The sequence below is a fragment of the Martes martes genome (genome assembly GCF_963455335.1).
Source record: "Martes martes genome assembly, chromosome: 4".
In the NCBI taxonomy this organism is placed as follows: Eukaryota; Metazoa; Chordata; class Mammalia; order Carnivora; family Mustelidae; genus Martes; species Martes martes.
This window is the reverse complement of record NC_137891.1, coordinates 117,285,088-117,301,175: the sequence shown is the minus strand read 5'-3', so window position 1 is coordinate 117,301,175 and position 16,088 is coordinate 117,285,088. Positions and strand designations below refer to the sequence as shown.

Here is a 16,088-nt window from a genome sequence, read left to right as displayed (position 1 = left end):
AGGGGGAGTGGCAGAGGGAGAGGGAGAAGTAAGCTCCCTGTTCAGCTGGGAGCCTGACATGGGGCTTGATCCCAGGACCCTGGGATTATGACCTGAGCCGAAGGCAGATGATTAACCAACTGAGCCACCCAGGAACCCCTCATGGCAATTTTTAATGCAGCAGAAAATTAATAAAATGTCTATGTTATAGTAAAAGGGTAATCAATAGCCTGTATAGCTCTGTCTCACAACAATCCAGGCTCCTTTATTTATTAAGATTTTATTTATTTATTTGACAGAAATCACAAGTAGGAAGAGAGGCAGGCAGAGAGAGAGGGGGAAGCAGGCTCCCCACTGAGTAGAGAGCCCGATGTGGGGCTCGATCTCTGGACCCTGAGATCATGACCCGAGCTGAAGGCAGAGGCTTAACCCACTGAGCCACCCAGGTGCCCCAATCCAGGCTCCTTTAACCAGGATAAAGAGATGAACTATTTGATAAAAAATATATAGGCTCTAAGCATGATTTCCGAAGTAGAGAAATCAGGAGTGCTAAATGCTAAGACAATTACCATGAGTTTTTTCTGGAACTCCCGCTTGTCGTCTTTGAAGGAGTACTCCATGAACACTGCAATGGCTTCCCTCTCACAGCCTGCATGTACATCCAACAGCTCCTGAAGCGTGTCTGTGGGGAGCCTCACTCGCTGGGCCATCTGCTCTCTGTAGTAGTCGGCTGCCTTCTGCACAGCCACTGGATTCTCAATCTGAGCCAGAGTTGTCACCACGTTCTCCAAGCAAGGAACTGCTTCATGATGGATGGCATCCACATAGGCTTTCAACAGAGTCCCCAGCCCTATATAAGCCAGGGAATTTGAGCATAAATATCAAGGTCTCAATCAGTGGCTTATAGTTTTTATGGAACATCATTCTAAGATCACAAAAGAAACCCCACCTTATTTACAAGGAAATTTTATTTTCTCCTTTTGGGAATCTATTCCTTTCTAACAGGATTATTGTTTTCCTGTTTTTTCTTTTATTGTTTTCCATTTTGTCACAGCACAACTAAAATTACCAACTATACAATATGCACCTGTGTCACTGGAAAAATGGTTTCCCATTCATGAGAATGAAAAGGAATAGATTACATAGGTGAAGTAACAGACACAAACAAGACCAGCTGCATAATGTGTGTGCCCCGGTACAAAACAAAAATGTGAACTCCTAGTTGAACATGACTGAGAATTCAAAACAGGGATAGAGAATCTTAAAGCAGGTATGGGCCCATCTCCACACAGGATACTATAGGACTGCGTAAGTTACATGTCCACGAAGCCTGCCCTACACATAAGATGACACATAATTCTGTTTCTCAGTGGTCTTGCAGGAACTCATAGCTTGCTATTTATGACCTGACTCGTAAATTTACAAAATAACCTGCTATCTCCTTCAAGACAAGAAGTTATCCCATAGGATTTCTCAATATACAGATGTCCTCCCTTTAATGCCATCTTGTCTTCTTAGGATTAGTGGCTTAGGTTCCTGAGGTATATCAGGTCTCAAGCAGACCCTCACATAGGGAGACTTTAATGAGTAAACACACATGGATTTCTTTTCAGGCCATGAACATCTGCTTCTCCGTACTTACACACAGATGTAAACAAAATTACTGACAAATCCAGGCTCTCATCAAAGCTCCACCACACACTGACACAGAGACATGCTTTGGGACAAAGGTGACTCACGGCTCCCAGTGACAGTGATTCCCTCTCTTAGGGTCTTGGTCTTTGTATGATTGAAAATATAGGTACAGAATTTCTTTGATTGCTCCTGGAAAGTACTGTCCAGCTTGTCTTCTGGCACCTCCTCAAGATGGAGTAAGAGCTTTCTGTCACTTGTAGGCCGGTCAAAGACGAAGCACTTCCGTTTTGGAAAGAACTGCCTGATACACTCTCTGGGCATGTTGGAATTCTGGATTTTGGGATTTGTGCCTGCAAAAATGGAAAAAAACTGATCATTGAAAGGTGGTCTCTAGGTAAGGGAGTCAGAACTTTCATTTCCAGGCATCTTTGCATTATGGCAGTTCCTGTGCCTGTGAATCTCCTTTATTCTAATCATGAGCTTTGTAAATCGAAATTGCGCCAATTTACCAAAGTCAAGAAAAATTCCTTTCTGAACAGAGCTAAGAGTCAGGGAAGTACTTCAGGAGAGGAATGGTAGGCATTCAGCACAAGTCAATAAACTTATGCTAGTTTCCCTAGCATTTTTATGGGGTCCCACGGATTAAGTATCTAATGTTTATTGAGTGACTAAGAAAAAAAGTCAGAGGGCCATAAATACAGAGAACAAACTGGTGGTTGCAGAAAGGATGGTGGTGGGGGATGAGCAAAGTGGGTGAAGGGGAGTGGGAGGTACAGCCTTCCAGTTAAGGAATGAAGTCAGAGGATGAAAGGTATAGAATGGAATATAGTCAATGATATTGTTACAGTGTTGTTTGGTGACAGATGGTAGCTACACTTGTGGTAAGCACAGCATAATGTACAGAGTTGTCAAATCACTATTTTCTACACCTGTATCTAATGCAACACTATGTGTCAACTATAATTTAAAAAGGTCAGAAGTACTTCTCCATGTCAAAAATGAAATATGGGCCTTAACGTGATGCCAGAGCAAAAGGGTAACACTTTGCTGGGGAAAATGTTAGGAAGAAAATAGATAATATCCAGGTCAATAAAGGAAAATTTTTATAAGCATAAGCCAAAAATATGTCACACCATAAATATGTTTAGAGATTCCTTTAACTGAAATCTCTAAAGTATACTTTAATCTAAATGTATTTTGAGACCTCATCATTTCCCTATATCAGATCGATTCAGACTTCATAGGACCTTACAGAGCAATTCTGTAGCACATATCAGCTGTTCAATGAATAAATAAAAATGGATGTTCCCTATCCCTATAGATGTCTTCTATTATCCACTTTGCTAAATACATGTAACAAATTTATAATATAAAAACAGAATATTGTGTAAGGCTACAAAGTGAAAAGGATGTTATAAGGAAGGTAACATGAAGGTCTGACAGCTTTACAGGAAAGATATGTCAACATTTTTTCTAGACTTTTTAGTTTGCAAATATCCTTTCTGTGGAGAATATAACTCTATAGGTATTAGTAATATATACTTATTAAATATTGTAACTTTATTTATTACTTTAAAATCTCTACCAATTGGAGCTTAAGCTCACTAAAGAAATTCAGGCCCAAATATTAGATAAGATAATCTATTAATCAGATAAATTAGATCAGATAATCTATTAATCAGCTAACACTATTAAAATATACTATTCTACCATTTTGATTACTATATTATTATTACTATTGAAATACATTTTAAAAATAAGTAATTGATTTAATGTGATTTTGTTTAGCAATTTCCAATCTGATGAACTATTTTTTTTTCCAATAAAGAAAAGGAAGAACACTTAACAAGCCACAAAAGAATGTGAGCCTCAAGAAGTTATAGCACGGGGGCACCTGGGTGGCTCAGTGGGTTAAGCCACTGCCTTTGGCTCAGATCATGACCTCAGGGTCCTGGGATCGGGTCCCGCATCGGGCTCTCTGCTCAGCAGGGAGCCTGCTTCCCTCTCTCTCTCTCTGCCTGCCTCTCTGCCTACTTGTGATCTCTCTCTGTCAAATAAATAAATAAAATCTTTTTAAAAAATGACATTTATAACCATGTAAAAAAAAAATAGAAGTTATAGGGACGCCTGGGTGGCTCAGTTGGTTAAGCGGCTGCCTTTGGCTCAGGTCATGATCCCAGCATACTGGGATCGAGTCCCGCATCGGGCTCCTTGCTCGGCAGGGAGCCTGCTTCTCCCTCTGCCTCTGCCTACCACTCTGTCTGCCTGTGCTCGCTCACTCTCTCTCTCTAACAAATAAATAAATAAATAAAATTAAAAAAAAAATAGAAGTTATAGCACTGATCGAAATCTGGAAATTTTTTTTCGTGGTATTAATTAGCATTAAATTATCTGATCTAATATTGGGTCCTGAATTTTTTTAATGAGCTTAAGCTCCAATTGCTAAAGACTTTAAAGTAATAACCCACAAAGCCCAATCACCATTAGCACTGGCTTGAATCCAAATTCAAATAAACATTTATGTCAAATGCTGAATGACAGGGCTCAGTTGATCCCATCATTAAAAAACCTGCCACCATTTAAGCCATACTCTGAGACCTGGAAGCAGCTTCAAGGCATCCTCCAGGTACTCATCTTCAGTTATGAAGAGTCCATTTATCTTCATTTCCAGTGTGAAATCTCGTAGAGCCCAAATAAAATCTGGAAAGAAACTCACAAAGTTGGCAGAGTCGTCTACCCCATTGAACTTTGAGGATGACTTCGCCCTGATTAGCTGTGATAGTTCAGTCACATAGCTAGGAACTTAGCTAAGGAACAAGTACTTTACATCACAATTTCCAGATCTCAGATAGAAATAAATTTTGTAAGCACTAATTTTTATTCTGGGTCCCTCTCACTCCCTTCTGCAACCATGACAATTAAGTCACAGAAAAGATGACAGTCTCAGTTGAGAATGGCAATTTCTGTAAACTCAATGAAATTTGGTGGTTTGGTCCCTGAAAGGATACTGCAGCTGCTCCAGGGCCTGGTGGTTAATGGTACCCATGCTGTTGTAGATCAAGGTGCTGCTCAGAAGCACAGTCAGGGCAAAGATCCATGAGTCATTCTTGGGGTCGACCTAGAAAGCACATTAGACAAGGGCTTAGAAGGCTGCTATTTATTCACCCATTCATTTAATCATTCATTCAGTTTTTCATTTATTATTTTGTTACTATACATTGCTGAAATCGTAAGACAAAGAGCACAAGTTTTGAAGACAATAATAAATTCAACCTCATTTTTAGTGTTAACATAGTACCCTCTCAGGGCCTCGGTATCTTAGCTATTAAAAGAAGTAAATGACATTGTCAATATGGGTAAAATGTCTAATGCAGTCCCTAGAATGCAGCAGACACACAATAATGTGAGCAATTATTCCTCTATCAAATTTTTCTTCATATTATCTATATTTGCAACACAAATGCTATTCAAAAAAAATTCAACAACTACTCTTTAGGCACCTGCAAAATGCCAGATACTGCATTTGGCTGTATGGATGCAAAAGTTACTGTACTTAAGATGACTTAAGAAGGGGCAGATAAAGGCAACCAAGCTTATAATCTCTCACATGGAAAAAAGAATCGTGCAACTTCAGAGCAAGAAGTGACTATGGGGTCCCTATGGGGTCTTGGATATGGAGGGCAAAATTGGAACCAAGATTCAGGGAAAGACCTGAAATTCTTTGAAGACCAGGAAAATAGAGTCAGATATCTCAAAGCATTCCACAATTTTAGTGTCAGCCACTGGTTCTGCTGCCATCAGCAGTTTACAACACAGTGTATCCTGTTGCCTTGTACAAATGCAGTATCTAGATTCTATGCTTATCAGATTTGATCTGGAAGACTAGAAAACTTTTTCATATTTTTGGGGAAAAAACTATCTCCTCAAGTCCTTATTGTCCCTCAAAGTATCCAACTTAGATTGCTTTTTTTTTTTTTAAAGCAGGATTTGGGCCAAATAACAATCGTTTTCAACATCAAGAGAATCATTTTGCTTTTATACTGAATTTACTGTTAATAGCTTTAAAGCTCTGAATACTTTCTCCCCACATTTATGGAAGCCAGATATTTACCAATGCTACTTTGAATATAGGCTCAGAGTAATGTAAAATAAGGAGAAACAATTTGTTTCACTTAATAGTATAAAGAGAAAATATGTAAGATTATATCAGGTAAGATAATTTCAGTGGGTCAAGGTCATTCTCTTATATAAGTCAGAGAAGAAGTAATCTCTAAAACCAGAGACTTGAACTAAAACCCTTCATGAATGCTCCTGGCATTGCTAAAATTCATCTGAAGAGGATTTAAATAAATTACTTTACTGAAACCCTATTTCATATCTCCTACTTCTTTTCCTTCCTTTTTTTTATTTTAAAGATTTTATTTATTTGACAGACAGAGATCACAACTAGGCAGAGAGGCAGGCGGGGGTGGGGGGGAAGCAGACTTCCTGCTGAGCAGAGTGCCAGATGCGGGGCTTGATCCCAAGACCCTAGGATCATGACCTGAGCCGAAGGCAGAGGCTTAACCCACTGAGCCACCCAGGTGCCCCACATCCCCTACTTCTAAATCCATCACATCCATATACTTGAACTGCTAGGTCCCACTGACTTCATGGGTTACAGTTCAGATATTATTTCTTCCAGGAAGCTTTCTCGAAGCCATATGATTGGATTAGTTGCCTACATCTACGCATGGTTCCCCGTACTGATCACACTGTGTACATGTTGTCTCCTGCAGTTAAGCTCTAGGCATTTGCCCTATTTGCTGCAGTATCTGTAGTACTTAGCACAGAACACGGGAATTCAGCTGTTTGGTTAAGTATTTACTAAACTGTATGTTTATCCAACTGTTAAAAGTAAGAAGATGTTGTTATTATATACCCCAATACTTGAGCTGACCAGAAAAGTAAGTTCAGGGAGAAATATATTCTCATTTTCATACTTGGGTTTAGAGTTTTTAAGAATAGGTAATAGAACTTGAATTGAGGTAGCAAATGAAAAGTAGAGTCAAGATTCCCCCATGACTTTGCCTTACCTTTTCTATATTACCTAGACCTTCAGTGTCCAGAAGGACCAGGGTGTGGTTCAGCTTGGAGGGGTGGGGTACACACCACATCCAAATACCTTTGGTTTTAGACCTCACTGTGGAACCCAGGAGGAAGCCTGCAAGAGAAGAGAAGAAAGCAACATGGATGTATGGGGATGCTTAGAGTTTAGTGGACTGAAGTTCAGCACCTACTGCTGCTGAGCCAGAGAGGAGGTTAAGATATTTGGAAAACCAGGGCTGCATGATCTACATAGAAATAAATGGCTAATGACTAATGGGGCCAGAGGCAGGTTCTCCTAAAAATCAGTAAGAACTAAACAAGACAATCCAATTACAATTTTTTAAAAAGACTTCAACAGGCATTTAGCAAAATAGGAATTACAAAGGGCAAATAATATGTGAAAGGCCAATATCCCTGATGAACATGGATGTAAAAATTTTCAACTTGACACTAGCAAATTGAATTCAAGAGTACATTAAAAGAATTATTCACCATGACCAAATGGGATTTATTTCTGGGCTTCAGGGTTGGTTCAATATTCACAAATCAATTGATGTGATACACCACATTAATAAAAGGATAAGAACCGTATGATCCTGTTAATAGATGCAAAAAAAAAAGCATTTGACAAAATACAATGTTCTTTCTTGATAAAAACCCTCAATAAAGTATATATAGATGAGACATACTTCAACATCGTGAAGGCCATATATGAAAGACCCACAGCTAATATCCCTTGATAGGGAAAAACTGAGAGCCTTTCCCCTATAGTCAGGAATAAGACAAGGATGTGCACTCTTACCATTATTATTTAACATAGTATTGGAAGTCTTAGCCACTCAGCAACTAAACAACACAAAGAAATAAAATAGCATCTGAATGGTCTAGGAAGAAGTCAAACTTTCATTCCTTGCCATTTTCAAGGACATGGATGAAGCTAAGAATGTATTATGCTAATTAAAATAAAGCAGTCAAAGAAAGACAAATGCCATATAATTTCACTCATATGTATAATTTAAAGAAACAAGACAGGTGAACATATGGGAGGGAGAAAAAAAAAAAGAGAGAGGAAAACAAACCATAAGAGACTCTTAAAGATGGGCTAGATAGGTGATGGGTATTGAAATGGATATTGAAGAGGGCACTTCTTGTGATGAGCAGTGGGTGTTGTATGTAAGTGATGAATCACTGACTTCTACTCCAGAAACCAATATTGCACTGTATGTTAACTAGAATTTAAATAAAAAATTGAAAAGAAAAAAATATTTTTTAAAATGGGACCTTGTTTTATTTCCAGGAAAGCCACAATACAGGTTTGAGGCTACACGGCCAGTAGCAGAATCGACACTGGACCTTAATGGAGGCGCACACAGAGCCAGTGTCTGGCTACTGTCTACAGCACTGACTTGCCTGAGGGAGGACAATGGACCCTGAGGTTAGGATTGCTATCTCTGCAGCCCCTGATGGCTGCATGACACTACTGTGACACTGCTCAGACCACCTGTGCTCAATGCATGGACACTGTCCCAGTGTGTCTATAACATGTCTTGAGTCAGAGTTGCAGGTGGTCATATGACTGTTGAAGCTTCATGTCATGTCCAACTGCAAGACTGGTAAAGTAGGTTCTCCCCTCTATGGATGGAGGTAGTCTCTGCCCCCATCAAGATTCTTTAAGTGTAGAATTCTTTTATGTGGGAAGAGAGGCACAAGTTCTAGGAACAGACGCTGGGGACCAGGAATGGAAGAGAAAGACGAATGTTCACATTTGGAGCTGTGATCTGAGACTAGAACTTGATTAAATTCCATTTATATCAATTTTAAAAGCAGTCAAAAATAAAGTCTGCTTTAGAAATGCAAACATAGACTATAAAACCATTTTTAAAAAGCAAAGGAATAAGTATCATGAAAATCAAAACACTGGTGAGCACTAGTGAGAGTGTGAGATGGTATGGTTTGGGCCTTTGGGTGTTGACAATGATTTCTTTCTTTTTTTTTTTTTTTAATTTTTATTGTAAGTAGGGCTTAAAATAAAAGCCTACTCAGGTTCAAGCCAACACAGGGCTTGAACTTATGATCCTGAGATGAAGACCTGAGTGGAGATCAAGAGTTGGATGTTTAACCAACTGAGCCACGCAGATGCCCCACCAATGATTTCTTTCTTGACTCAAGCCATGATTACACAGGTGTTCACTTTATTCATTTTATTGTACACTGTGTTTTAGGCACTGTTCTGTATGTGTTAAAGTTCACATATTTGAAAAGGCTAAAAAAAGAGAGAGAAGGGGTTATAACTTATGAAAATTTTGCCTTGACATGGAGCAGAAAAATAAAATGGTAGCTCTATTGACATATAGGATAAAAAAGATTTTCCCCCTTTTCTCTTCCTCTTCTAACAAAAGTGGTAAATATTAAAGTAATTTGAAGCTTCTTGAAATGACATTACAGGTTTGGCAGGAGTGATACAGGAGAAAGAAAGGAAGTAGTAGTAGAAGCTGAGTTTCTGAGAAGAGTGGATGGGATCCAGAGGAATTAGTTGGGGGAGGGGGGTTGGATCTCTAATAGGGTGTGGAAAATGGCTGTTCATTATTGGAGAAAAGAGGTTTTATGAACAAATGGGGTTGAGGTTGTTCATTAGATGGTCAATATTACAAGTTTTCTTTATTGGGCAGAGTCAGCCTCTTCTTTTAGATGACATCAGAGGAGCATGACCAATCTGCAGTATCGCTGGTTCCAAGCAAATGGCTCCAGTCCCAGAACAACACTCACCATGGTTCTGTCCTACTAGGCGGTTCAACAGGTAGGATTTTCCTGTCCGATATTGCCCTACAATGCCTACCACCATCACAGGCTGAGAAATCTTGTCAAGAATCTGTAACGCTTTTTGATTCACATTCAACTGCTCTCCGTGGTCTTCTACTAGACAAATGGGTTCTGTCATGGTGGGTCCAGATGCCATGGTGACCTAAAATGCAGAAGAGCCTCTCAGTAGAATGTAAGATCCCAAAGTCATCTTTAATGGTTATTTAAGGAATGTGCGTATCTACTTCCTGCATTTTGTACGTTTTTAAGGGAGAAGTATACAGCCTGCCACCGGTAGATCACAGATCACAGATTTCTTCTAACATGCCCATAATCCCTAGCGATATCTATGATGGCACATATGTATCGTTTGTCTCCAGTGATTCAGTTCTCTAAAAATAATGTTCTTGCTCAGGAATCCCTCTGCATAAAAAGCCTTGGTAAAAATTTTTTTAAGGTGGGGTACCTGGGTGACTCAGTCAGTTAAAGCAGCTGCCTTTGGCTCAGGTCATGATCCCAGTGTTCTGAGATCAAGCCCCGCATTGGCAGAGAGCCTGCTTCTCCTTTTCTCTCTGCCTGCCGCTCTGCCTACTTGTGCTCTCTATCTCTCTGTCAAATAAATAGGTAAAATCTTTTTAAAAAATTTTTAAGGGAAAAAGACATATATGTATATATCTTTTTTTCCTTAAAAAAAATCCCTGGAAGTTAAAGAATTTTATCTTTTCTTACTAGATGAGGTAATGATAGTACAGATATTTAAGTTAAAGGATTGGTAGAGGCTTTATGGTCAGTCAGTAGCAAAAGCAAGAGTTGAATAGCAATCCACTGCACTAACTACTCCAAAATCTAACCTGTCAGAATTAATTTCCTCAAATACACATTTAACAAAGAGGTAAGTTTCTTGATGGGGAAACTGCAGGGTTCTCTATTGACTCATTAGGTATGAAGTCATTATAATACATAGTGTGATCTGAACAGATGCTGTTATTCCTGCACAGTCATCAAGCCACCAATCTATTTCCAGACCAACCCCTCTATTTACAGGGTGTGTATCTCACTGGAGACTTCAGTTCATCTTACATTTTGTAAAAGGTATAACTCTTTTTTTAAAAAAGATTGTATTTATTTATTTGGCAGAGAGATAGAGATTACAAGTAGGCAGAGGTAGAAGGGGAAGCAGGCTCCCTGCTGAGCAGAGAGCCCAATGCGGGGCTGAATCCCAGGACTCTGAGATCATGACCTGAGATGAAGGCAGAGGCTTTAACCCACTGAACCACCTAGGTGCCCCATAAAAGGCATGACTGTGATATCCAGTCTAACTTATTACCTAATTCATTACCTAATCATTATCTAACTCATTATATAATTGATGAGCCTGATGCTATGTTCAATGCTGGGGATATAAAAATGAGTAAGATAGAGTTCCAACCTTCAAAGTGCCTTAGCATCTATATCAGCTAGGCTTTGGTTCCTCTACGAATAACAGAAAAGCCTAGAAAGCCGCTGCTTAAAAAGCTGAAAGTGTACTACCTTTTGTCACAAGTCAACAAAGATAAAGATTATAATTCATAAAGTCATCAGGGGCAAAGTTTCCTTTTATTTCTTGCTTAGCCATCTTTTAACAATGCCACTTCATGGTACAAGTTGACTTATCATCACATGTCCCTTCTATCCAGCAGAAGACGAAAGGAGGAAGGAGGCTAGGTCACCTTCCTTTAAGGATATCTCATGGATAATTGATCATGATGATCACACATCCCTTCAGCTCAGAGTTCAGTTACTACAATAATACTTCAAGAGCTTATGGTATATTGGAGAAGACAGGCAATAGTCACGATTGCAGCATAAATAGAGAAATGCCATGATAGACATATGCATGGCATAGTGTCCAGTAAAAGAAAGGTACTCTAATATAGCTACTGAAAGAAGAAATCAAAAGATACAATTTGGTTAACTATGACAACAGGAGAGAGTTAAACATGAGAAGAGACAGCATGTGTGATGACTTGGAAGATTAAAATGAGAGAGAGGCATCTAAAGTGACTCCTTGGTTTTTACCTTGGACACCTGGGTAAATGTCAAAAAGAAAAATCCAAGTCTGTTTTCATGGGTGTTGAAATTTTTAGAAATATTTAGTTCTGATATACTCATAGACATTAAATAGAATTGTGTAGACCTGAATGAAAGCATTATAGGCTGGTAAGCATTCAACCCATACTTTGTCAGGTTCACTTGAATCTTTTAACACTAAGTTCAGTGAAGGTAAGGCCTCCACAATTCTCAGCACCTACTGGGCACTACATAAACATTTGCTCATTTGACTTGATGTGCAACTAAGGAGAAAGATCTATTGGTAAAGTAAGATATGAGAGGTTGTAGTATATGCATCAAAACAGCAAGGATGTTTTTATACCTCTCACACGGTGAATACATAAAATGAGTTCCAAGAGCTTATGTGTCTCAGAAGGGTAGGTGGTGTGGGTATCAAGAAGGAGGAAGTGACCAGAAAGACTAAATATATGGAGTTTACATAAGAGAAGGACTAAACATAGTCTTAGGTTGTAAATAATCATTAATTTAACTCATATATGTGTTGTATACCTGCCATATGCTGGGCATTATTCTAGGTGCTCTGTATCCAGCAATGAACAAAATAGATATAAATTCCTGCCTCATGGAGCTCTATTCTGTTAGGAGAAGACTTCTAATAAGCAAAATATATTACATATATACATATACATATTATATATTACACATATAAATTATACATATATATAAACATATACATACATATTATATGATACATGTAATATATGAAATGTTAGATGATGATGAATGCTTCTGGAGAAAAATTATCAGGGTGTGAAATAAGCAGGCAATGGGGATATGCGGTGTTAGGGTTGAATTCATACATAGGGTAGTCAGTGATGGTCTCCCTGAGAAAGAGACATAATGGAGGTCATCAGTGAGCTTGATGAAAACAGTAAACTATTGGGGAAAAGAGCCTGGGTGGATACCTGAGTAACATGGGAAGAGAGTGGCAAAGAATGGAGCTCTCTCTTAAAACAAAATAAAAATACCTTTATAGTGACGAGAAAGATATGGTTCCAGAATTTATTAAACTGAAAGAAAAGGACATTTCTATGCTTTATAATGTTTTATTTTTGTTTATAGGCTTACAGAAAAGTGAGCCAATAGTGTGGATGTTTAAGAATCTGCCCAGATCTGACAGAGTCCCGTATCTGGGAAAGTATGAATATTTTCCTCTCAGTGAGTAAAGCATTTCATGAGACAAAGAGAGAGAGATCAATCATGCAGCTTTGACTCTCCCTTTATTTTTTCTATGACAGTGTTGAGCAGTGGTGTTCCCACTGTTTCCAGCTTTCCATCCAAGGAGGTGTTTCTTTGACAGTGACTGAGGCAGTCCTGGAGCCCACGTGGAAGACACTGTCAGGCTCAAAGGTGCCCCAAAGTTTAGCCCAGAAGTCAAAGCTGAGCTCCCTCCACACGACTGAGCATCTGCTTCCTGTGCCATTGTTGTAAATTTGTACAATACTTAAGCTCAATCTTGTATCATCCAGGACAGACTAATGTTGACATGTAACAACAACTCTCTTACCTCATTTGAGATACTAAATGAAATACTAAAGAGCAACCAAGCATAACTTCAGGATAAAGAAAGCTTTTGCATACATTTCTCAACATTCTATTTTGTCTCTACATTTTGTGAAATTAGACATTGTCCATTTATTTCCTGTGAGAAACAAAAAATTATTAACTGCATGGCAAATACCCAGGCCTTTCAGCTTATAATACAAAGCTGCCTGAAGGCATTGGTAATAGAGGGGGTGATCTCCAGTAGAAATAAAACTAGAGCAGGAACAAGAGTGACAACTGAAGAAAGGCACCATGATATGCTGTGTTTAGAGCCTGACCGCCTGGGTTCCTATACTGGATCCATTCTTTACTAGCTGTTTGACCACAAAAGGAATACATAATCTCTTTGTGCCTCTGTGAGTAATCTCATAAGGTGGTAATACTAATAGTAACTACATTATAGGTCACTGGGAGTATTAAATAATTCATGACAGTTATGACAACTTAAAACATGGCTGGTGCATTGTAAGTATCTGAGGAGACAGAAAAGATAGAATTCCAAATGCACGTGAAGGACCATTTTGGACATTAATAGTGACACTTCTTTCATCCAGGAGTCAATGTGAGTGTGAAGGAAACAAGGACGGATGCAAACAAGGAAAGGGTACATCTCATGAGAAGGAAGAACAGGCAAGAGAGGCATAGCATGAAGGGCTGACATGGAGGTCACTGATGCAGGGGGAGCCAACAGGAGGAGCAGAGAGCCATCCTTGGGTGTCCCAGCACAGCATCTGGAGTCAGGCTATCAGGCTCAACTTAGAAGGTTCAAATCACCTACTGTCTGTGAAACCTTCAAAAAGGGACTGGGTAAGCCTTGATTAATTTTGTTTCTTTTTAAGATTTACCAGCTGGAGGAGGTGGGAGAGCGGGAGGGGGTTGGAGGGAGGGAAGGGAGAGAGGGAGAACCAGACTCCCTGCTCAGCAGGGAGCCTGAGGCAGGACTCACCCAGAATCCCAAGATCATTACCTGAGCTTAAGGCAAATGCCCAATCAACTGAGCCACCCAGATGCCCCAAGCCTTGATTTTCTTATCAATATTAAGGGTAAAATAATAATTCCTTCTTCATCCATAACTGTATAACTGTATCCATAACAATGAATAGGCTGTCAATGAATTACTTCTAATTTTCAACAGCTAATATACTGTTTCTGTAATTAGCAACTGAGGCAATGAGTTAATGTGTCAGTACATTCTATCAGGTGTACATTACCAAAAATCTAGGCTAAATAAAAATCCTTTTCTTAAAAAAAAATCAGTTCATTAGGTGCTAGAGAGTTAAAAAATATGGAGTAAAGCAAGAGTTTTATAGTAAAGCAAGTACTATAGGACAAATTCGGATTTCTTTTCTTGGACTTAATATTTTTTCTTTTAAAGATTTTATTTATTTATTTATTTGACAGAGATTACAGGTGGGCAGAGAAGCAGGCAGAGAGAGAGAGAGGAGGAAGCAGGCTCCCCACTGAGCAGAGAACCCGATGCGGGGCTCGATCCCAGGATGCTGGGATCATGACCTGAGCCGAAGGCAGAGGCTTTAACCCACTGAGCCACCCAGGTGCCCCTGGACTTAATATTTTTAAAACCTTTGGGGAGGAATATATGGATTACAAAGTTTATTACTATTATTTTTTTAGCTGCAAAGCAGGACTGAGGTACCCAAGCTAAGATGATTCTAAATCCAAATTAAATAAATAGAATGAGATGGTCCTACTAGACGGAGTTAGTCAATGGTTTACAAAAGTTATGGTCTATAAGAATCATCTCCCATGATGGTTAAAAATGCCCCAAATCCATATTTTCAACAAATACTACAAGATACTCTGAGGTAGTGTATGGAACACACATTTATAAACAGTGCAGGATAAACACGCTTAAACCTTAGGATTATTTTTTAACAATCGATTAGCGTGAGACTGAATAACTCCATACACCACTGCTGTCTCTACGGAATATTACATGTGAATAGTACACACACACAAGAAGTCTTCTGGGATGTTAGTGGTCAGTGACACAAGGGCCATCCAGGGCTGTTTTCCGGGCGCCCGGCAGGGGGCAGGCAGGACACACCTCAGGAGGGAGGACACCACCCAGCGCCCCTGGGGGACGGACAGAGGGAGGGGAAGGTGCCTCCATCCTGTCCGAGGAAGGCTTCAGTTCCCTTCCGCAGCCAGGCGGCAGGCACCGGTGCTTCTCCCGTGCTCGGCTCCCCGTGACGCCTGAGGGGCTGCGGCGCCTCCTGGGACGCGGCGCGACCGGGGTCGCCCCGCGGGCGCCCCGGTCCTCGGGACAAGCTGAGCGGCTGGAGCTAAGCTCCCCGCGCCGGCCTCCCGCCGCCTTCCCGCTGCCCTGCGCTTGGGCCTGTGCTGTTCTCTTTAGTTTGTTAGCCGAAACGGCCGCGCAAAACCAAGTTTAGGAGCGAACTTACGTGGCTCGGGTGCTGCAGTCAGGGCACAAGTTCTCGGGCGCTCTCCCTCTCCCCTCAGGCGCTCCGCCTGCGTCTGGCTTCTCAGGAAGCTGCCTGTTCCCTTTGGAAGCGGGAGAGCTGCCGGATATTACAGCCATGCCTCCGTGGGTGGGGGATGCGGAGCACCGTAATCGAAAGTACACGCACAGTTTTTGCGGCGCTAACTGCGGGGGATTTCGCCTGTTTCACTGAGGCGGGAGAGCGGGGCGTGTGAGACGAGGCGCGCGGCAGGTGCGCGCAGTTTCTGCGCCTCGGCTGTCCGGGCGCCCAAGCCTGGCCGGCGCCGCATGCGCAGTCGGCTCCGTAGCCTGGGTCCGGGAAACTGAGCCCGCCGCGGGAGTGCCGCGGCAGCGAGGGCTTGAGGCTGCCTGTCTCCCAGAGCGTCTTCTCGTCAGGGCGCCGCTTTGTTCTGTTTTGTTCTTTAACTTCTACTTGCTCTTTCCTCTTTTCTTTTTTCTTTTTCCCCCA

At 40.6% G+C, this 16,088-nt stretch overlaps 1 protein-coding gene across 5 annotated transcripts in view; it reads right to left on the bottom strand.

Moving 5' to 3' along the window:
• Positions 1–15,881, bottom strand: part of LOC308341176 (guanylate-binding protein 3-like) — a 31,891-nt gene extending 16,010 nt beyond the window's left edge. For 2 of the 5 annotated variants that reach the window (XR_013966687.1, XM_080800910.1), the window contains exons 1-7: positions 15,582–15,881; positions 9,469–9,664; positions 6,690–6,817; positions 4,623–4,732; positions 4,213–4,409; positions 1,719–1,964; positions 549–829 (exon numbers count right to left, since the gene is read on the bottom strand). Coding sequence is in view for 4 of the 5 variants with exons in the window: in XM_080800910.1 (XP_080657036.1) it covers positions 549–829; positions 1,719–1,964; positions 4,213–4,409; positions 4,623–4,732; positions 6,690–6,817; positions 9,469–9,658 (1,152 nt within the window). In the remaining variant the exon portion in view is untranslated. The remainder of the gene's footprint in view (positions 1–548; positions 830–1,718; positions 1,965–4,212; positions 4,410–4,622; positions 4,733–6,689; positions 6,818–9,468; positions 9,665–15,581) is intronic. The other 3 variants (XM_080800911.1, XM_080800912.1, XM_080800913.1) reach the window with 3 other exon arrangements.
• Positions 15,882–16,088: the final 207 nt, after the last annotated feature.